The sequence below is a fragment of the Quercus lobata genome, chromosome 6, assembly GCF_001633185.2.
Source record: "Quercus lobata isolate SW786 chromosome 6, ValleyOak3.0 Primary Assembly, whole genome shotgun sequence".
Classification (NCBI taxonomy): Eukaryota; Viridiplantae; Streptophyta; class Magnoliopsida; order Fagales; family Fagaceae; genus Quercus; species Quercus lobata.
This window is the reverse complement of record NC_044909.1, coordinates 45509384-45531584: the sequence shown is the minus strand read 5'-3', so window position 1 is coordinate 45531584 and position 22201 is coordinate 45509384. Positions and strand designations below refer to the sequence as shown.

General features: G+C 35.5%; 3 protein-coding genes across 9 annotated transcripts; 1 reads left to right on the top strand and 2 right to left on the bottom strand.

Moving 5' to 3' along the window:
- Positions 1–4013: 4013 nt before the first annotated feature.
- Positions 4014–7661, top strand: LOC115949674 (outer envelope pore protein 24B, chloroplastic-like). The gene is made up of 3 exons (XM_031066965.1): positions 4014–4319; positions 4821–5183; positions 7320–7661. Exons 1-3 carry the CDS (start codon positions 4110–4112, stop codon positions 7392–7394), a joined length of 648 nt encoding a protein of 215 aa, XP_030922825.1. The 5' UTR covers positions 4014–4109; the 3' UTR covers positions 7395–7661.
- Positions 7662–10507: 2846 nt separating this feature from the next.
- LOC115949594 (splicing factor 3B subunit 4) lies at positions 10508–15278 on the bottom strand. The gene is made up of 9 exons (XM_031066876.1): positions 15004–15278; positions 14817–14865; positions 14052–14140; positions 13833–13889; positions 13595–13657; positions 13444–13509; positions 11801–11887; positions 11344–11437; positions 10508–11250 (listed from the first exon to the last, which is right to left on the bottom strand). Exons 1-9 carry the CDS (start codon positions 15106–15108, stop codon positions 10730–10732), a joined length of 1131 nt encoding a protein of 376 aa, XP_030922736.1. The 5' UTR covers positions 15109–15278; the 3' UTR covers positions 10508–10729.
- A 1608-nt stretch (positions 15279–16886) lies between these two features.
- On the bottom strand, positions 16887–21092 carry LOC115995360 (pentatricopeptide repeat-containing protein At4g36680, mitochondrial). 7 transcript variants are annotated; one of them, XM_031119885.1, is made up of 4 exons: positions 19065–21092; positions 18778–18950; positions 18435–18654; positions 16887–17611 (listed from the first exon to the last, which is right to left on the bottom strand). In XM_031119885.1, exon 1 carries the CDS (start codon positions 20913–20915, stop codon positions 19692–19694), a length of 1224 nt encoding a protein of 407 aa, XP_030975745.1. In that variant the 5' UTR covers positions 20916–21092; the 3' UTR covers positions 16887–17611; positions 18435–18654; positions 18778–18950; positions 19065–19691. The 7 variants fall into 7 exon arrangements, with proteins under 7 accessions (XP_030975745.1, XP_030975748.1, XP_030975743.1 ...); XM_031119888.1 differs by having other exon boundaries at positions 16887–17564; XM_031119883.1 differs by having other exon boundaries at positions 18435–18502.
- Between the last annotated feature and the right edge of the window lie 1109 nt (positions 21093–22201).

The following is a 22201-nucleotide window of genomic DNA, read 5'->3' as shown; positions in this document are numbered from 1 at the left end:
CTCTCTCTCTCTCTCTCTCTCTCTCTCTCTCTCTCTCTCTCTCTCTCTCTCTCTCTCTCTCTCTGAAAACGTTTGATCTTCCTTTCCCCACACCCAAATCGGCTAGCACAGAAGAGATGGAGGGTGATGAATGATAGTGGCAGAGTCACAAATGGTGGTTGATGACAATGGTTGGGTCCATTAAGGTTTTGGCTAGGTTTAATCGGTTTGGGTTGCATTTGTGGAAGTAGTTGTTGGGTTTTGTAGGTGGAGGTGGCGGTGGCAGTGGTTGGGGTTTGTGGATTGCTAGGCTTTTATGTGGGTTTTGTTGGGTTATGTTGTTTGGGTGTGCGGTTGTGCAAGATAGGTGTGGATTTTGGTATTAAAATCCAACTGGGTATGTGTGGTTGTGATGGATAATGGTTGATTTTGAGGTTAAAAATATGAATATGAAGGAAATAATATTTAATTGAAATAGTGATGCAGTGTTAAGGTTGATATATATCTTTGAAAAACATAAATAGTTAAACTAGAAGTAGTGGAGTTTCTTTGGGTTAGTTTAGCTAAAATTTTGAGGATATTAATGTAAATACTTTTAGGACATTTGTTAATGAACCAATTTAGGAAAATTTTGACAACACTTTCATGAAAAAAAAATTAAAAAAAGATAAAAAAAAAATCAGTTGTTTTTTACTTTTCCTATAAAAAGTTCATAAAAATATTTCCTAATCCAATACCTTTAAAACATCTGTTAACTTTTTATTTTTAACAATGTGTGGCTACAAACTCCTCTATATATTTTTATTAGATGTGAATTTTGACAAGTTCATTAGTTTGCATTTTTTTATTATATCCTTAATATTTGCAAATTTTCAGTAAGATTAAAGATAAATATCTATATCATCAATCAAATATTTAAATTTTATATTTTTATAATATTAAATTATGCATAAAAATAAATTTATTAATTGAATAATAAATAACATCCGATTTAAACGAAATTTGATATACATGTTAAAAATATAAAGATCATGCAATTCAACCATTATATTTTCAAAATATGTAATTATGTTAATTTTTTAAATAGAATTTGTAACCATTAACTACAAACTAGTTTGTAGTAACTTTATTTTGTCTTTTTTTCCCCCCTTAACTTTTTTTTTTTTTTTTGGGGAGAAAGTTTTCCCCCTTAACTTGAAACAATGAAACTGTAAAACTTATTTTAAGGTTGTAGAGGTGTCGCCCAAAGACGGTGACCATGGGCCAGGCTACTTGTTACTTCTTAGGCTGCTAAGGTCCAGTTCACTTTCTGTCTGCATGTTTGGACCATAAACCTGTTGGTCAGAATGGGTTCCAGCAAAGATGCATTTACAGATTCTGTTTTGAAATTGAATGGCTTTCAGCCCAAGAGCAAGCATACAATCGACCTGGGATTGGGCTCAATCTTGGTACGAATAAATTATCAGGCTTACGCATGGCCTTTTTTGCCCAACTGATGAAAGCCCTTCTAGCCAACAATTAAGGACCCATTTGGCACAGCAGTTTCAAACGGCCCTTTTCAAAATTTTTTTTATTTTTAATTTCACTTTTTTTTAGATTTTTTTTTTTTTTTTTTTTTTTTTTTAGTTCCAGTTAACTCAACTGATAAAAATCTTTAAATATTGAATAAGAAATTTGGGGCCAAAAACTAATTAGTGTTTTGGCCTGATGATAAAAAAGTAAAGAACATTATTACGAGCAAACATCATAAGTTGAAACTCTCTTAAAAATGTTTTTTTTTTTTTTAAAAAAATTTATAAGATAAGCATTTTTTGAAAAAATGAAAAATTAAATGTGCCAAAGGGAACTAATAGTTTCTTCTGCGACTTTGGATACTATAAAACGAGCTTCTTTCATCAGGGCCCCTACTTGTCTACCATTCTGATTTGCATGAAGTAACACATAAAAGAAAAGAAAATTGTTTTAGTTATAATTTTTATTAAAGGCCGTACATAATTTTTATTTATTAATAATACTATTAAAGGCTATACATCAATTTTTGATTAATAAAACATTTTTAAAAATTATTTGGCAACTAATACTGTTTGAGATTTATACAGGGAAATAGCCTATTTTGCCATTTTGGAATTGTACGCTAGACAAGTTACATGTTGAAGAGACGAGTTCCAGAAGCATGTATTAATTTGGCTAAAAATTTGGTCCACCTAAACATTGTTTATTGAAAAGACGAGATCCACTCAAGGAAGAAATTAAAAGCAATGACTGCGTTGTAATAATTCACGAAGAGAACTTACATTTTTTGCTTCCGCCACTAGTCAAACAATGATATTTACAATCGATACAGTAAACCCAATCCAACCTAGATCCAGCAAACCTTCTGATGATGTGAAAATCGTCAGTAAGTAAGTTCGTCTAGATGGATCACCATGAATTTGTCCAAGTTCCTACAAGGTTTAGAAAAAAGAAGAATGGGATTCTCTCGGGATGGTCATCGGTGTGATGCCGGTCACGGAGTCTCTGGTGATAAAGTTAATGAATATGGATTGAGAGATGTAGAGAACTTAGTAGTAAAGGTTTAAGCTAAGTAGAATGTCTGTACTTTCTCTTGAATTCTATAAGTCTATATATATTGGTTTTCTTTAGTAGTCGTTGCTCTCCTTAAATGGGGGTTTAAGGAGAGTTTGGGTAATATCTCTAGTCTTCAATTTAGCCTTTATTAGGGCCCCAACGGTCTTCACACTGACATGTAATCGTCAGGGCATTAAATGACAGCTTTCATGACACTCTATCTTCATCCAGGTTAGTTTCCTTAAATGAGAGTAATTACTTGGTCCATCACCATCCACATCATTTTTTCTCGTCACTTACCAAACAAGATCCAAAAAAAAAAAAAAATACAATTTAAATTCATTCTCGGACTATCCATTGATACTCCCCACAACACCTAATTATGCCTCTTTCTCGTTGGGCTTCACCCTACCCTCAAATTGTTGTTTGATGATATTGCCTTTTGCTTCACTATTCTCATCCTCAAAAGGTCGTTATTGTTGCTGGTGCTTAGGTTTGGGTTTGGATTCGGGTCTAGTTTTTCAAAGTCAAATGAGGGTCTATGGAGACCATCATGTTCATGGCCAGAGGATGAGGCTTTGATGAACCAATTGATGGACCACTTGTGGTTCGTTGATCCCTAGTGTTTCGAACCATGGAGGCAATATCATTGCCGCATGATGTTTAGTTTTAGTTTTAGGATTTTTTTTTTTTTTTAACCTTACTTTTATTCGCATATAAATATATAATATTAATATATTTTTATATGCTATTTTTAAAAATAATAAAGAATAACATAAAATAAATAATCTAAGCTTTAATTTTAGAGTGTAGTTAACGGTCCCTTAAAGCATTAGTTAATGGACAATTTTAAGAAAATTTTAATCACTTTTATAGAAATATAAAAAAACTATTAGGGCACGTTTAGTACTTTGAATAGGGATTACAACATGATTGCTAATCTTTATTATTGATAATAATAATATGTTGTAATGAAATAAATAAATATATTCATAAGTTTAGTTGTGAGTTGTAATATTATTACATTAGAATAAAACTTAATATCTATTTTAGGAAATATTTTACTCATACAATATATTTTTTAAATAATAATATTTTTGTAAATTTGAGAGAGAAATGAATTATTTTTTTATAATTTTTTTTTCATAATTGTTATGTACATATAAAAAGTTTGTTTATTTGAAAATATATTAATTTTATAAATCATTACACTTGCTAAGGAATCGTTATTAGATTCTCAAAAAAAAAATTATTATGAATAATTATTTCTTATTTTAAAAAATAGATATCATAAATTATTATTATACTGTATAATAAAAACTAACCATAGAATAACTACTATTGCAATTTACATTCTACCATACATGCCTTCAAAAAAAATTTACAATTTTATTTTTTCATAAAAAAATTTATAAAAATACTTCTTCAATGATTGGCATTTTGATTTAAAAAATATTCTCTGGGCTTTGGCAGTTTGGCTGCCATTAAAACCCCCACCTAAAACCCTTTCCTTGCAATTCTGTCCCTCTCTTTCTCTCTCTGCATCACGTAACAAAAGAGAGATGATGCTTAAGTCTGTTTCCCTGAGACAAAATTACAACAGCGAGAACAGAGGCTTCTCCGGCACCGTCGTTGTGAGCGCCGGAGATGTAGACCTTCGAGCTTCTCTGACCGACGATATCTCCGCCACCAACTGGCCCACCTTAGACTCCCTCTCTCTCTCGGTTGAAAAGCCTGGCTCCTTCACCATAGACTATGATCTCCCAAACAAGGTACTCGTACTCTGTTATTCACTTCTCTATCTATCAAAGAAAACTTTGGGTTTGTAAAACATTTTTCTTATCTCCTTTTGCATTGTAAAACAACTGGAGAGACAGTACGGTTTGAGGGACCTGAGTTGGAAAGTCTTAAGTTGAAGTGGGTCAGTGTGTGTTTCAAGAAATTTCTAGTGTGTGTAAGAACGTGTGTAATAGGTGTGTGTAATTCCAAGTTAGAAATCGGTCACTATTTCAGTGCATTTCTAAATGTGTGTAATAGGGTGTGTACTAGTATTTTCCCATGGAAAAAAAAAAAACTGTGAGGCATGCCTGCCTAGTTGTTTAGACAGGTCTCAGCAAACTATTAAAAAAAAAGAAAGAGTTTTTATATTAATATTTTAGAACCCAAAACTTGAAATCCGAGGCATCTAGTTTTTCCTGATTCCGAATTTCTTTGTGCAAAAGACTGAGAATTGAGGATTCTAAAAAGGAATAGAATGGGTAATTCTTGTGCAGGATGTTCGGTTTCAATTCAAAAAGAAAGTGAAGGTGTTGGAGAAACCATTAAAGTTGACTTACACTCACATGATGGGTGAGAACCAGACTTCTTTGAATGGAATGCTTGAGCTCAATTCAGCTAACAAGCTATCGGTTGATTATGCATTTGATTTTGGGGATTGCAAGTTGATGTATAGCTATGCACATGGAGGGATGACATTGGAGCCATGCTATGACTTTGGGAAGAAGTCTTTGGACTTCACTATGTCTCAGAGGATTCTTGATGGTGATTTGATCGGGGCTTCATATAAGACGTCAAGCAAGACTTTGGGATTGGAGTGGTCATCTAATTCCAAGTACAACGAAAATTTAAGATTCAAGGTATGGCATTATCATGTATTATTTATCTTTTTGTTTGTATTGCCTCTTAATGGTGCTATAAGTTTACTTTATCGTATAGTTTTCCTGATTATGGTGCAAAATTTAAATGAACTCAATCTTTATTAACATGAATTAGAATGCTACAAAAATATCCAATAGGCACAATAAATATCCTTAACTGGAAATTTAAAAACAAGAACTTGGCGGTTGCATTCATCTTTTACTTGACTGATTAAGCATTATAACTATAAGCAAGAGCGCTAGAAGGAATCCTGTTTTGTTATACCATGGGCTTTAGAGTTTAGATGACTCCATATGTGCACAAATTTTGCTCTTGGATTGTTGATTAATAAAATCATAAATTAATGTAGCTCAATAAAACTCATTTATCCCACAATGTGGCATTTCAGGTTGGAGCATTAGTTTTCTTCATTTCTAACTTAAACAAGTGGCGTACTTGCTGTAATAAACATTTCTTTGGTTTTTATTATTGTATTTACATTGCCAAAATGGTTTATGCGAAACTATAAACACAGGATTTGGTTTTTATATGTGTGCATGTATTTGTAGGTATAAAATATGTGTTTGGCAATATAGTGTATCCCTGAGGCCTTCTATAGTTTTCAGTTTGTGGAGACTGATAATTTTAGATGGTCCATGATAATGACTAGGGACGAATACAAGTGTTCATTGGAGAAAGACTGTTGATTTCTTTGCAAATGTCTGATATGCCTTTTCTATTATTATTATTGTTTATTATAAAAAATAAAAATAAAAAATGTCGTGCATATCAAAACCTCTCCTTTAAATGCAAATCTTGCTGATACCCTGGGTGGAGACTGCCTAGCAGCATTATCATATTGGTAATTGGAATCAGTTTTTGCAATCTACCCCATTAACCAAAGTTTAGTGAATTCGATCCCCTATCTTATCTTAATGGCCTAATACATTTCCTTTAAGCACACATGTTTATCTCTCAGAAGGGCCCTTTAATTACTTGGACTTGTAAAGCTTTCTATATGTATATTCCTGATAACTAGCCATAGGTTGTGTTTACATATTTTTGGTGTTCTTGGCTTCAAAAGTTTGAAATGACTTAATGCCAAGACCCAAGCTCCAAGGAAGTTTGAATTTTAGTTAATTGGGGTTTTTTTTTTTTTGGTCCCCTCTTGAGCCATGGTTGCTGTTCTGCTTCTGTTCCTCAGCTAGCTTTAGCGCTATTATTTTGTGGCAAATGAATTCACTCATTCTTCTAGCTGCCCCTACATATTTTCCTGCATGATATCCAGAAGGTTTGAGTTGGTTTGAATTTTTAGGATTAATGGTTTAGTCTGATTATTGTATTTCTGGAACCACTTGTGTTACCTTGTCCATGCCATGATGCACATATACATCTGGATTAAGTGACTAAGTTTTGGGGTAACACTTCCTAGTAAATGTTCCACAGCACTGAATATTCCCTCATGCTCTATGATGACAAAATTATGTCAAACAATTTATTTAAGATACAAGTGGACAACAGGGCCTATCTGATCAAGTCTACTTTGAGTCTCTATGTTTCCCATCTAGCACCAATGATCCGTATGTACCCACTGGCTTTTGAGCTATGGGCATCGATCAATGAGGATGATAAATCATGACGGAAATCTGTATAAAATATTTTTCAACTCCAATTATGATTTGTGCCAACTTCTAGAACAGATAAATTGTGCCTTTTGGATATGAATATACATTTTTCCTATTTTACAACAAATCTACTGTTTTTGTCATGGAAAATTGCTTAGCTTGTATTATTCAATTTGAGCTACTTTGGTCCTTGGGTGAATATGAACCTCTTTGACTTGTGTAGGGTATCATCAAATAAATGACTCCTAACAAAAAAGTTCTTTATTTTCTAACTTTTTCTCTTGTGATTTTTCTATCATTGTATAATTATAAACTCTTTGGATTTCTTGTCAAGAATTTTAAACTCCATCAGCTTGGTTAGCAAATGTTTCCCAAGTAAACTTTCTTCTTCTGTAAGGATGTTCTCCATTGTCCCATTGTCAATGGATATATTTTACTGCTAATTTACATGTGAGCATATCTCTTGTACATGAATTTAATCTTGATTTAAGTCTCTGTTTTACCTTTCAGATCTCTGCATCATTCGATTTGGCAAAGGGATTACACATACCGAAACTAAATGCTGAGAGCACCTGGGACTTCTAGCTGTAATGTTTCCACTTATTTGCTGGTTGAGACCCTTTCTATGAAAAAGTAGCTTCCTTGAGTTGCTTATGGTCCAAATTTACAAGACGCTTTTAAATACTCTTGATTAGATTTGAAACAGCTCTTCAGCATTCCATTGAAATTTTGACATGTTAAGTTCTGTTAACTGATGATATTTCCAACTAGCCTGCCTGTATTCTTGTCACCATGCAAATAATCAAACATTCTCAGGAGCCCCACCAATGAATGATTTCTAGGTTCACAGAACTGCAAGCCATATTCGATTTTTGGTTTGGAAGGTAATCTTGCACCTTCTAAGGGTTTGGGTTGGTGAATTTTATTTTGTGTCACCTACGTGTGATAGGAATGTTACATACTTATATATCCCCGTTACACATAATACCAGTTTGTCATACCTAGGAATCTGATTTTTTTTAACCTGTTAAATTTTGACTCAGGCTGATCCAAGTATCTAACATTAGTCAGAATATAATTTTGTATAGAATTTTTCTCTCAGTATCTGTAATAGCTTCAAATAAATATATAAATAAAAATTCTTATCTCTATACATAATACATATAACTTGATTCTCTGCAGTGAATACCACAAATCTTTTCCTGCCACTATTTGTTATCAAGAAAATTGATGGTAAACTATGGGTCCAATTTTATTGCACAACATAATAACTAAAACCAATGAAACATTAAATAATTGTTGGACGAAAGTTACAGAGGTGATGTACAACCTTTTTCATTATGCAGTGTTCAAAGAATTAGTTGAAGTATAATATTTCAAGCCACTTAATTAAAATCTTTCTTGTGTTTGCGCAAAACATCTCGTGTAGCTTAGGAACCTAGCTAGAAGCTTATAAAAACGTAGTTAGATTGAGTTATTGGACCACCACATAGATCAGTAGTTAAATACAAGCATATGAATGACATACATGTACTAGTACTTTTGATGTGGCACTACTTAGATCGATACTTAAATACAAGCATATAAATTGCATACATATTGTTAGGGCCAAAAATAACAATTTATAGAAAACATGTTGCATGATAGGGGATGAATAGCTGGAAAAAGAAGGATGATGTGGCAGTCCAAATAAAATAAATTACAGTCAGAAAATGCTTGAAATGCTGACAAGTGGCATTATTTTAGTTTTCCAGGAGTTACAAGAGATTAGAATTAGTTGCCTCGAGCAATTATAGGAGCACATAGATACAACAATGATATGTGCTAATTGACGTAGTCAACATGAGAACAATTGCCTCAAGGAAGTTATAAGAGATTATTGAGACCAATTGGCTACATGACAAGTGGTTGTGAGATTCAATGAGGGAACAACACATGAAAAGTCAAACATGAAGTAACTACTACGACTTCAAGTATAAATAGCAGTTAATTCTGCATGAAAAAGACTTTGTGAACACATAAGAGAACTTATTGAGATAAATTCTAAAATCATTTGTACTTATTCTTTGAAGATCTTCTAGTTCTTTGGATTTGCAAAGAATTTATGTTTGTAAGTACTTTCCTTGCGACTTGTAATCCTATTTAATCAAGTTTAGTTAAGTTTGACGTCATATTTATTTATTAGTCTATTTTGATTTGAATTTATGATTGCTTTCACTCAATTTGTTGTTAGAATTATGATTTAGGATTTGAGCTAACTTGATTTACTTCAAATAAGTTAGCTTCAAACCAACTCACTTTGTTCTACTTTACCTCAAATAGTTTACTTTGAATCAGTACACTTCAAATTAGTTTGCTTAGAAATGTTTCACTTCAAACCAGTTCACCTCGAATCTATTGACTTTGAATCAATGGCATTGGAAATTACTTAGAGCATGTCTGGATCACACTGATTTTGAGTGATATCACTCAGTGAAGTTTCCAAAACGCATGGGTCCCACAAAAAATCTTGTGTTTGACTTGGTTTTGAGTACTTGTTTCCATCACTCAAAACTCAAAATTTTGAGTTAGAGTGATGGAATTCGGAAACAACATTTAAGTGTTTTCAAAAACTAAGGACTGATTTTCAGTGGGTGGGATCCACAGTTTTGGCAAAAAGTTGAGTTATTAGAATGAGATATATGACTGAGTTTTTAAACCAAACAAGTGTTTTGTAGTTTTTGAGTGAAGATGAGATTTGAGTTAAAAGTTATTAGTTTTGGGTTTGAGTTATGAAAACTGAATTATTTCTAAACCAAACGAGTCCTTAGTTTTTTAGAAATTATAATCACTTTAGTTTTTCGTCTTCCATTGTTACTTGCATTACGACCAAAAAAAAAAAAAAAAAAAAAAAAGGTCTTCTTAAGTAAGGCATTTCCAAATCTCGAATCTTAATCCACAAAGTCTTATCTCACTTTGAATTGGGTTTTCAGCTCAAGTTTCATTTCAAGTGACTTGCACACATGTACTAGACCTTTTGATGTGACATTCTCTTTAATACATTTTCGTCAGGATGAAAAAAGTGTCTTGGAACAGGGTCACAATAAACCCAATTTCAGTATCAATATCATAAAATATAGAGGCCAGTTATTCAACTTCCTATAACCCTATTCCATCACTTATTGAAAAGTGAAAACCTAGGGTCCTATATTTAGGGCATATAATTACATGGAAAAAATTTAGGTCCAAATTGACCCAAAGGGTGCTGTTAATTACACGCATGTAAGTCCACACAACAAATCAACAAAACACGCTATGGGCAAAATCATGAGTTCAAAACACAATTTCAGTTAAATTGTGAAATCTTGTTTTCAAGACATGATTTCAACAAATTAAAATTATAACTGAAATTGTGTTTTAAACCCATGATTTCATCCCTTGTGTGTACGGTTACATGCACTTTCGTGTGTGCAACAACAATTTCCCTTGACCCAAAAGAGCACGTAAATGGTGAAAGGATGATAATTATTAGGATCAAGGGAATCATCCCATTCCCCACAGCTACACCAACAGACCCTTCCAACCTGGGTCTAAATGGTTTCCATGTCCCTAACTTGTACAAGCAGAATTTAGTAATTCGCCAGAATGTTTGACTTGACTTTAACATGAAGGGCAACTAGTGGCCGATGCAGGCAAAAATTACCTAGAATTGGGGATGCTTTAGCAAAGTAATTGCACTTTTTTCTGGCCGAAGATGCAAAAAAGACTATATTCCAAAAATAAATATCCTTTCTAGTCAAAATTATAGCTTGTTTTGTTAATTAGTGTGGTACATATTACAATCTGCATTCTCCTAATTCAGAACAAATAAATTGAGCAAGAAATATCCAAGACCTTATATGGAGTAACAGAGCCTTACAGAATAATCTCAAGCTTTCAACTTAAGATGAAGGCATTGGAGGGTTATTGGGGTTATTTGGAGGGGGAGGCGGAGGCATTGATGACTGTGGCATTAGGGGCCTACCAGGCTGCTGCTGTAGGGGTGGAGGTGGTGGTGGACGCCACATAGGTGGTTGGCCTCCCATTCCCATTGGTGGTGGGAGAGGCCTTGGAGGAGCTTGACCTGCCTGTGGAGGGGGTGGTGGCATATTCGGAGGAGCTGGCCTGAACTGCTGGACTTGATGCATCATAGGTGGTGGGATTGTCTGACCTGGTTGCTGTGGCTGAACCTGCCAAGGTGGCTGTCCAACTACTGGCATAGGTGGGAATGCTGCACCTTGAGGTGGTGGTGGTGGTCGGAATGCAGGAATTGGGCCTGGGGCAACAGTGCCATTTGCAAAGGGGCGTGGAGGCATGGTTCCATTGGACTGAGGAACATTTGAAAGTGTTGGAGGCCCACTAGCAAATAAAGTGTGAGGCCTGCTCTTTTGGGCAGTAGGATTGCTTGCAGCCAAAACTCTCTCTGCAATATAATTTTAGCATGTAAACAAAGCAATGTTCTTGATGACAGCATGAATTTTACCCTACTAAAAGCAGCAGCTTAAAAAATCCTAACCTGCTGGAGTACCATGACGCTCCCCTTTAGTATCCTTCTTATATGCATATGACACTGTAATTTGACGGTTGCAAAGATATTGGCCATTCATTGCCTGGAAGAAGATCAATACCAAATCAATTCATAAATAATGAAGACAGGGATGCTAGTGATATGGGTCACTTATTTCTTAGTATATGTCACAAAACTAGAATATCTTTCTCAATGTAATTAAAATAAGATCATAGAAGACTAATAAAAACATTTTTTTTTTTAAATGTAGATCCAATCGAATTGTTGATCATGTAAGACTAGGCATCAAGCTATAACCTAGTGGACCTCAATTTAGATATAAAAAATAGATAATAAACCGGAGACTGAATAACAAACTAATGATTGATCTAAATCTTGTATTATTAAACCTCATGTTTGTCACACAGATTTGGAGGATATGAAAATATCAGCAAAGTACAAATACCTCAATAGCTGCATCAGATGCCTCAAAAGAGTCATAGCTAATGAACCCAAAACCACGTGAATTTCCTGACTCAGGGTCTCTCATGATCTGGAAAAAGAAAAGTGCTAAAGATCAGAATCCTTGTAACAGTCAGAGTTATAATCAGTAGAATTCATACATTAGAAGAAAAATTATGCATTCAGTAGAAATGTTTGAGCCCAACCCTTGTGCCATGCAAAGAGAGGCAGGAAGAGATCGGAACCCACTTAAGAGTTAAGAGGGGTTCACATCCAGTTCTCCTAAAACAAAAATAAACCCAAATAAGAAAAACCAACATGGAGAGTTGAAGGCCACACAAAAATGCTCATCAAGTAGCACTAAGATTTCCATGATCAAATTACCATTAAACTTAACTTCAGGAGGATAATGGTCTAACTCACCAAGAACGTGGGTCATTGTGGTACCAGAACTGGAACAGAATGTGATACACCACTTACCCCATAACTTGGAACACTGGGGATAGGCTAATATACCAAATTATAGATGATTATGTCAGAAGTTAGAATGTCACAAGGTAGACTTTAAGTAAAAAAATTATTTGTAGTATACCAAAAACCTTTACTTAATATGGTATTTCATCAATAGTAACTATACGTCCTTTCAAAAAATTTATAGGGGAATAAAGCAATACCAATATAGCTAAAGCTATCAAAGGAGCAGCTAACAAAACCAGTTTCTGGGACGATGCAAGGAGTGAAAGAAGCAAATGTATAAGAAAATGACTTAGAGAAGACAAAGCAACTCTTCTTTTTTTTTTTAAAAAAAAAAGAAGAGAGAGAAACTGTTCTCCAATTTTCTACAGATTATAGAATTGCTTCCATGAAAAAAGAAAGCAAGGCCTAGCAAAAAATAGCTGCTTCTTCCATTGATTTACCCTTTTCTGGATTTACCATATCAAGGATATCTGATAGATTCAGTTTCCTTTCCTATCACATGAACCAGACTAACGCTAGTTTAGCATACTTTCAAAGCTTCCCCACGACCTCATAAAATGCATGAAGCTATGAAGGTAAAATAATGAGTAAACCTACAATTTACAAAACTCTGACAATCTCCTTATAAAAAATAACTGATAGAGAATAGTCGCATAAATGACAAGTGAAGTGATAACATACTGGCAGGAAAACTGCATCCTCCATGCATAGGCATATGAGATTATAGATGACTATAAGCTAATGGCACATTCAACAGTTGCATAAAAACAAAGGAATAAATGATATGCACAAACGAGGTTATATAAACTCTAGGGCTGAAAGAAATTTTTTTTTAATATATTTTTTAGGGTAGGGGTGGATAAGTGAGTTTTGGACCCTAGGGGGGAAAAAGGGGAGATTCAAACTAGTGACCTCCACTTCATGAAGTGTGGTTCCCAACTGCTTGTTGTAAAGGGAGAAAGATTTATTATCTTCCCATTTCAACTTTAAAATAAGAAGAATACATGTGGCCAACCCTGAATTTAATTTGTTGTTGCTGTGGTTGTTATAAGAACACCAACAGCCTTGTTAGTGAGTAGCTAGTTTGCATAAAATCATTCTACATTTCTGAAAATTTTAGAAACAGGTAAAAATATTTTAACTTAGCAAAAGAAAAGCCAGAAATTTAACCTTAGGATTTGTAACAATGACTCCAAATGCACTGAAAGTATCATATAGAAGCTTCTCATCCACATCCTGTAAAGAATATCAATGTAAGACAAAGCTATAATCAGTAACTTAGCTTGTGTTAATTGCATAACTCTGATAGAATTTAACTTACAGGGTCAAGATTCCCAATGAAAAGGTTTGCTCCAACATCCAAGCTTTTTTTATCTTGGGATGCCTAAGAAAAATAAAACAAAAACACAGCAATAGTTCATCAAATCAAATAAAACAGATACAAAGATGTCGGGATGGAACAGAACAGTAAACCCTTTCAAATGTAACAGTGCTTCATAACTTATATAGAACACAAATTATAAAAATGCCCTCAAACAGTAGTTGAGGAAAAAAAATACCTTATTCACACGTATTGGCTTTCCATAAAGTTTAATCATGTTTAGCACCTTGATTGCCTGCATGGTTGTTAACAGGGCAAAGTCATTGGTCAAAGACTCAAAAAGTAAAGAACTAATGAAGAAAGCTGACAGTAAAATTTTGCAGTTAACCCATACAATCCTAACATGAACTTGAAATTTTTAAAGATAGCATGATCACAGTAAGTGATCAACACTTACATAGTCAGCATCTTCTTCACTTCGGAACTCCACGAATCCATATCCTTGATGCAAGTTTGTCACTCTATCCTTGGGAACATAAACATTCACTGACATAGAAAAGAGGAAAGATTATATATGGGCAGTCTTACAAGCAGATTAAAGGAATATATATATACAGTAAAAAAAATAAAAGAAACACAGAATAAACTAATAATCGGCAAAGAATACCACCACCCATTTGATTGAAAAGGTTTATCAATAACATTTTCCCCAAAAATGAATCTTAACAGGCTCATTTATAATCTATTCTTCCCTTTCCATTAGGCAAGGCGAAATAAAGTTCCAGAAAAAGATTAGAATAATGGGGAGCTTCACATCTAATGGATGGCATAGAACAAGAAGCACGATGCCCAAAATAACAGTAAAACTATAGGCCCAAGCTAATCGAGAAGCGGATTGGGTTTCTCTCTCTTTGATAATTCAATTGTTAGAACAAGTAGGGGGAGGGGTATTTGAACACTGGTTTCCCATATAAAGGAGACCAAAAAATGCCACTTAGCTAAGGGGGCTCATGGCGAAGTAGATTGGTAATTGATGCAATACCAAAACAAGCAAAAAAAAAATTAATAATAATAATAAATTATGATCTGGAGTTTCAAATTTACAGAAAAAACAAGGTTTCCCAAAACAAAAGTAAAAACACAAAAAGCATGTTGCACAACCAATGTCAATAATTTCTATAGAACTAAATTAGGAAAAGAAACAAGTGAGGTGGACATATACCAACAGGGCCTGCTTGAACAAACAACTCCCAAAGTAACTCCTCCGACACCTGCAAACATCAAACACAGAAGAAACCAAGTTCAACACCAAAAATTAAAAACCCTAACTACAACCAAACCCAATAAAAAAGCAAAACTGAAATTCCAAAGATGGTAAATAAATAAAAAGGAGAAAGAGAAAGGAGGACCTGAGGGTCCAGATTGCCGACATAAGCAGTGGCGTCCTGGTTTCTCTCGGCAGAGTGTTGACCCAGCAAATTGGCTCCAACTCCGGGAGCTATTCGAGTCGTCATTGCTAGGCTTAGCGAAGAAGCTTCACTCTCTTTGTGAAACCCTCACGCTCTCTCTCTCTCTCCCAGACTATTTTTAGTTGGACACAGAAATATGGACTCTCCCTTGAAAGTGTTGCGAAGGGCTTCGCAGCGCTACCTCTACGACTACAAGGTCCGCTCTGTGGGACTGGGAGTGATGACTGGTCATAACGTGATGTGCATGATCTGTTGGGCCAGCCAGTGGGTGGTGAACCCATTTAATATTGGGCTTACTGGATCACGTTGGCCATATACATTATATACCAAATTATGGACCATCTATCTACTATACTTTGAGGTAGTATTTTTTTTTTTTTTAGTACGAAGACTAATGGAGCACAACTTTTATACCACAAGTTTGATATGTTTGACTGTAAGTAATAGATAAAAAATATAAGAGGTCTATGTGAAAATGATAATTTAGTGATTCACCATTCACAGTCTACCATTTTAACAAATTGCGCAAAAACTATTTAGTTTTTTTTTTTAATATTTAATATAGAAAAAGCAAACAAGTTTTTTTTTTTAGTTTTTAATATAGAAAAAGAGTGTTTTTTTAGTGATTGGTGACAAACTAATACGTCACCAATCACTAAAAAGTAATTCAATATTTATTTAATATGTTGTTAAAGTGATGTCGATTACATTAATTGTTACTTCAATTTATAAGTTTTTTATAATAAAATTCTATTAAACAACCCCCCAAAAAAAAAAGAAAAAAAAAAGGGGGTAATCATTTGTTCAACTTAGGATAACAATGTTATCAGCGAAGATACTCATGAATATGATATGATTGGTTGGATAACAATCAATTAATGCAAATAATAATAACAAAAAATAAAATCAGATATTAAGGTGTAATTCCTTGTTTCTCCTCATTTTTAACTATTAAAGATATTTTAAGCAGAGATTAATGGGGAACCATTTTTCTGAGTTTTGTTGTGACATTAAATTACATATAACAACTTGTCACCATTAGTGTTGATTTTTGGTCATATAATTATATTTATGTTTGTATTGGCTTCTTATGTAGAGATCATTGTTGTTGGTTGACATTAAATAGTTCATTTGATGAACTAATATTATCAAGGTTAAACTAAGTAGGCAAAATGGTTTTGCCAAGTAGGTGATGTGGCTTTGCAACTACTAAGCTAACTAAATGATTCATGTTGTGACTGAGTAGGGTGGGTTCTCTCTCTCTTTATATATATAATGAAAATTGAAAGCTATATTTTGGGGAAAAAAATGTAAATTATACCTTCTAAGTTTAGGGTCGTTTGACTTAGATCTCTATATTTTAAATCTCTAGTGTGGGATTGTATGTAATTTCATAATTTTATCTATACTCATCAATGACAAAGCCACTAAATGCCAACTACACATACAATTTTTATAAATAGTAAAATAATCATGGTTTTAAAAGCCGGACAGAAGGCAAATCCAAATTTCCCTCCGGTTCCTAGTCAAACCCGATATTTGACCAATTTTGGAGGTTTTTCCAAACCGAACCAATGGCCGGTTCTCAGTTCAACCAGTCGGACCAGCCAATCTGGTCCAGTTTTTAAAACCATGAAAATAACTCTATAAAATTAAATAAACTAAATTTTTAAAAATATCGAAGAAAACTATGCAAAAATAAAGAACAAGGAGTTAACTATTAGATTGATGTTAGAGATGCTACAAATTTTATTATATAAAGTTTACAAACTGATGTGTCATGAAGCATTAAAAAACAATTCAAACATACATTAATCCAGTAATTAAAGTTAATATCAATCACAATTATGGACATTAATTTGTGAGCTTTAGGTAATTGTACTACATTTAGTATTTTCCTAACCATTGGCAACAAGTGCAAAACCCATTAAGTCGCCCAAGCCATCAGCCACTGAGTTAAGACCACTCAATAACATGGGTGGCAAGCCATATGGCAGGGAACTTAGCACAATGTCAAACCTGTACTGAACGAGTTACTCTAGGATCAAAATTTTTACCACACTATTTCTCACAACTATCCTATGTGGTAGACTAAGTGGCTACGGGCTACCTATAGTTTTCACAAACATTTTTTTTTCCACCACTTACAGATAGCCATATAAGAGTATTGTGGTAAGGTGGAATAAATTGTAATCCTAAATTTATTCATGTTGAACCAGGATCCATTAGCCCTTTCTCACAACATATGTCCTATCAACCTCAAGCAAGCCTCCAAGTTGCTTAGGTGTGTGTGCGAACAAACACCCACGATCATATCCAATCATCCATCCAACAGCCACACACTGCCATTATTCAAAGGATAGCAAAACTACCTCAAACCGGTTTCCTAAACTAACTGCTATGATACTTGTGCAAATTGTAGGATGTCAACAGAGTGCTGCCTTGTACCAGAGTGAACAGTAGCTTCTTTCCCCAGCCATGCTAAACAGACCTTGTTAATGCTGCAAAAATGACATAACAAGATGTTGACGTACAATGCCTGGCAAAGCTGGAGGCACAAAAGTAACGAGAAGAAATAAGCAAAGGTATTGACAGGGAGAAGATAAAATACAACTAACATCAAACAGAGCATTGTGAAGCTCATCAGCATTGACAAAACAAAACTTCAACCTAGGAACAAGAAGCAGGTAAAAACATTAAAAAAAAAAAACAAAAACAAAAACAAACAAGCTAGAAGAATTGTGTATTATAAATTATAAGCCCAACAAAGGGGAAGAAAAACTATCACTAGACATTTAATTATATTGAAGCTTTTACACCTATTCACAGCTCAAAACAGCTTCAAATCAAGTTTCCAGAGCCAATCACCAAACTAAAATTGCCAATCAGCATCATCCATCAAACTCAAAATTAATCAAATTGAATCATTTGCAGCTATAGATCAAGTTACAAACACATCCAACTCAATCACCAAAACAATAATTCCACAAAAGCTTATGCTGCAGCCTCTTCATCCTAATCAGGATCAGCATCCACAGAAGCCAAACCAAGTTCCTCCTCAACCTTTCCATACATTAATAACGTTCACTGGGAACTTCTTAATTGTCCAGATAAAATATGTTAATTCCATTTCAAACATGACAGGTTCACATAACACCGGATCACAACAGCCCATGGTTTCTCCCTTATCTAAAATTTTGGTCAATAGAAAAAGAAAAAAAGTAGAAACACTTTTCTTTTTTATAACTTTTTTTTTTTAAAGTAGGAACACTTCATGACATCTAGGACTCCAAATAACAGTAGATTTCCTATCCCATAGTAAAGATTCAAAAGCAGGAAGAAGCAAAATGTAAGCAGGAAACCAAACAAACCTTCCCGACTCCAGGTGATGGTTCATCATTAAGTTGTGGGCATGGGATGATGATTTTTACCAGAGTACCTGCAAATCACATTAAAACTTCAAAATGCATAAAATCTATCAAAATGGACAAAGGAACATTTTTAGGGGAACAAAGATAGAAGGTTATGGAGGCTTCTGTTTGTGTAAATTAGGCCTGATTCTTTAAAGCAGAATGTGGGACTACAAAAAAGCTGTAAAACAGAAAGATATAACACAGAAAATCAATATATATGCAAAGAACCTTAACAGGTGAAATTGACTAAATTTAAAACAAAGACTACAAAAAATAATCAGCAATTAGATCAAGGTTTTACCAAATTTTCTGCATTCCTCTCTCATGTCTTCCAAGATGTCTTGATAATCATCATCATCTATGAGTTCATCTGTAGAAATCACCGGAGTTAGAGATACAATTTTTGGTGGCCACTGCACCTTGTTGTAACATGAGCTTCGGCAAAACCAAGGAAATTAGTGAATGAACCTATAACTGAGATCCAAAATCAGAAGTTCAATTAAAATAAGATATTATATAAATACACACAAAATTTAGTTGCTAAATTAAATAAATCTACACACTAAGCAAAATCAGATTACAATTCACCTGCAATGCAGTCTGCTGCTGTGTATACAACAATCATTCTCTCACTTGGGTTTAGGTTGATGGTTAGCACATCTAACAGTAAGTTTTATCATACAGAGTACTGCCTTGTACCAGAGTGAACAGTGGCTTCTTTCCCCCACCATGCTAAACAGATCTTGTTAAAGCCGCAACAATGGCATAACAAGCTTGTCAAGATTTTGAGACATACAATGCCTGGCAAAGCTGGAGGAACAAAAGTAACGACTAGCGAGAAGAAATGAGCGAAGGTATAGACAGAGAGACAACAATATACAACTAACATCAAACAGAGCATTGTGAAGCTCATTGCCATTGACAAAAAAGAACTTCAACCTAAGAACAAGGGGAAAAAAACACTTATTACAAATTATTAGCCCGGCAAAGAGGAACAAAAACTATCACTAGATGTTTAATTATATTGAAGCTTTTACACCTATTCGCAGGTCAAAACAGCTTAACAGAATTAAATTTCCAGAGCCAATCAACAAACTAAAATTGCCAATCAGCATATCCATAAAACTCAAAATTAATCAAATTGAATCATTTGCAACTATAGATCAAGCTACAAACACATCCAACTCAATAACCAAAACAATAATGCACAAATGCTTATGCTGCAGCCTCTTCATCATCCTCGTCAGGACCAGCATCTACAGAAGCCAAACCAAGCTTCTCCTCAAACTTTATCCATGTCTTAACAACATTCGGTGGAAACTTCTTCTTAATCGTCCGTATCAATCCTTTTGCCTCCTTCATCTTCTTCTTTTCCACCAAACCTTCAACCAAATTCTTCATCGTTGCAAAATCCGGAATCTTATGCACCTTCACACTCTCCTTGAAAACCTTATACCCCTTCTCATAATCCCCATTCCTACATAAATAATATACCAAAGTCCTAAATGTGGCTGCATTTGGATTACACCCATTTTCCTCCAACCCCTCATAAACCTTCTTGGCCTCATCCATCATCCCACTCTTACAATAACAAGTCATCAAGTAATTATAACTAATCGTATCAGGTTTCAACCCCACATTACTAATCTCATTGATCAATGCCTTCACATTCTCTGGGTCACCACCGTGGGCATACATAATTTTCACATTATATGCCGCGACATCAATCTCACACCCCTTCTTCACCATCACATCCCACAATTTCTCAGCCTCCTCGCTCTTCCCCTGCCTGTACAAAGCATCCAATATGGTTGTAAACGTGACCGCTGTTATCTCCACCCGCTTCTCCTCCATCTCCTTCAAAATCTCAACCGCCTTCTCAGGCGAACCAGCTGCACAATAGGACTTAACCAAAATACCATACGAAATCTTATCCGGCGAAAACCTGTATCTCTTAGGCATTTCATCGAACAGTTGGGGGACTTTATCAAACATCTTGGAATGATTGCAAGCCGCTAGCAAGGCATTGAAGGAAACCGCCGATCTCGGAGTACCCAACTCGTCCATTTGGTCAAAGGTCCTCATGGCGTGGTCAAACATGCCAGCTCGGCCGTAGGATCGAATCAAAGTTGACAAGTAAGGCTCCTCTTTGATCTTGGGGTCATTCTTGTGAGACTCGATGAGGGACTCGATGTCGGCGAAGCGGCGAGACTTTGCGAGGCGGCGGACGGTGAGGTCTTGAGCGTAGCGGGAGGAGGTGGGGGAGGAGTAGTGTTTGGAAACAGAGGAGTAGATTTCCAAGGCTTTGTCAGGGTCGTACTCGGTTCGGAGTTTTGATTTGGCTCTGGAAATGGAGATTGGGGCGGAATTGGTGGGGGTGGGGGTGGGGGTGGTGGTGCAGAGGTGGCGAAGATGACGGAGAGGAATGGAAGAGGACATTTTTTTTTAGGGGATATGGGAGAGTTTGAGGAGAGTGGCTTTGCTCTGCTAGTTCAAGTTCGAGTAATGTATGTAGCACAGTAGTAGTGATTTTTTTGTTTGAGGGTTTTGTGTTTTTAGGGTTTAGAAGATGTTTTGTGCTTGTGCTGCATTACTTGTGGAAAGTAGTTCCCGGTTTTGTTAGTGTGGGAAACCATTTCCTAGGAATCTGTTTTCCAAATGAAACATAAGGCATAGTTTTTTTTTTTTTTTTTGGCATAGTGGTTGTAATTAGTTTACTAGTAAAGTCTGTTATAGAAAAGTGGGCGATCTGCTACAAGGGAAAAATCATTCCGGTGAGCGAGGAAACTATTCGCTGGATAAAGCAAGATCCAACGGATGTGTGGGGCTGGTTCGAGACCGAACTGATGGTGGCGTGGAAGAATCTGTTCCCGTTGACGGAGAGAAGCAAGGTGCTGGGTTATTTGCCGATGAAAGACGAAGCTTGGATCCTGACGCCGAACCCGTGGTGGCGATTCTTGACAGATCGTCCACCGGTGCCAATTCCTCTGGAGACAAGCTCAAGACCATCAGTCACAGAATCCGTAATGCGGAACTCGAAAAAATTCTTATCAGAGGCGGAAGCGAAGTTGACGGAGCCAAGGATCACAGTAAGGAAGGTTCTCCAATCCAAGCCAGTGGAATGCTCGTTGATGGGCAACCTGCACGGAGTGAAGATGATTCAGTTTGCCGAGCCAGAGATGAATGGCACGATCCTAATCAAGGCATCTCAGGCAGAATTGGGGATAATCAAACACTCGGTGACTCTTTTCCGGGGAAAATGGGAGTTGAGGAAGGAGCTGTTGGAGGCATGGAGGTTGAGAGACTCTGAAGACTCTTCTTCTCTGTATGGGTTCGACACTCTCTCTACCCCGTATAAAATTATGAATATTTTGATATGGAACTGCAGGGGTGCTATGAAACCCCAATTCAGAAAGACGGTTATGGACTTGGTCGATTGGCATTCTCCGATTCTAATGGTGTTAACGGAGACTAGGTTGAGTGGTGCACGAGCTAATGAGATTATAGAAGCTCTCCCGTTTGATGGGTATGCTGTGGCGGATACTATTGGGTTTGCAGGAGGAATCTGGATGCTCTGGAGATCAGACTTAGTGCATGTTGATGTCCTGGCTGCTACGGAGCAGGAGATACATGCGATGATTCGAGTAAGATCTCAGTCTTTTACCTGGTTAATTAGTGTCATATATGCAAGTCCTAGATTTGAGGAACGTTGCACGCTGTGGAAT

Excerpts from the sequence above, each read along its gene's own strand:
- LOC115949674 (XM_031066965.1), top strand. The coding sequence starts at position 4,110 with ATGATGCTTAAGTCTGTTTCCCTGAGACAAAATTACAACAGCGAGAAC. Across the intron at positions 4,320-4,820 it reads ACTATGATCTCCCAAACAAG|GATGTTCGGTTTCAATTCAA; the intron begins GTACTCGTACTC and ends ATTCTTGTGCAG. Across the intron at positions 5,184-7,319 it reads ACGAAAATTTAAGATTCAAG|ATCTCTGCATCATTCGATTT; the intron begins GTATGGCATTAT and ends TTTACCTTTCAG.
- LOC115949594 (XM_031066876.1), bottom strand. The coding sequence starts at position 15,108 with ATGACGACTCGAATAGCTCCCGGAGTTGGAGCCAATTTGCTGGGTCAA. Across the intron at positions 13,658-13,832 it reads AGCCAATACGTGTGAATAAG|GCATCCCAAGATAAAAAAAG; the intron begins GTATTTTTTTTC and ends TATTTTTCTTAG. Across the intron at positions 11,438-11,800 it reads CATCTGATGCAGCTATTGAG|GCAATGAATGGCCAATATCT; the intron begins GTATTTGTACTT and ends ATCTTCTTCCAG.
- LOC115995360 (XM_031119884.1), bottom strand. The coding sequence starts at position 20,915 with ATGTCCTCTTCCATTCCTCTCCGTCATCTTCGCCACCTCTGCACCACC.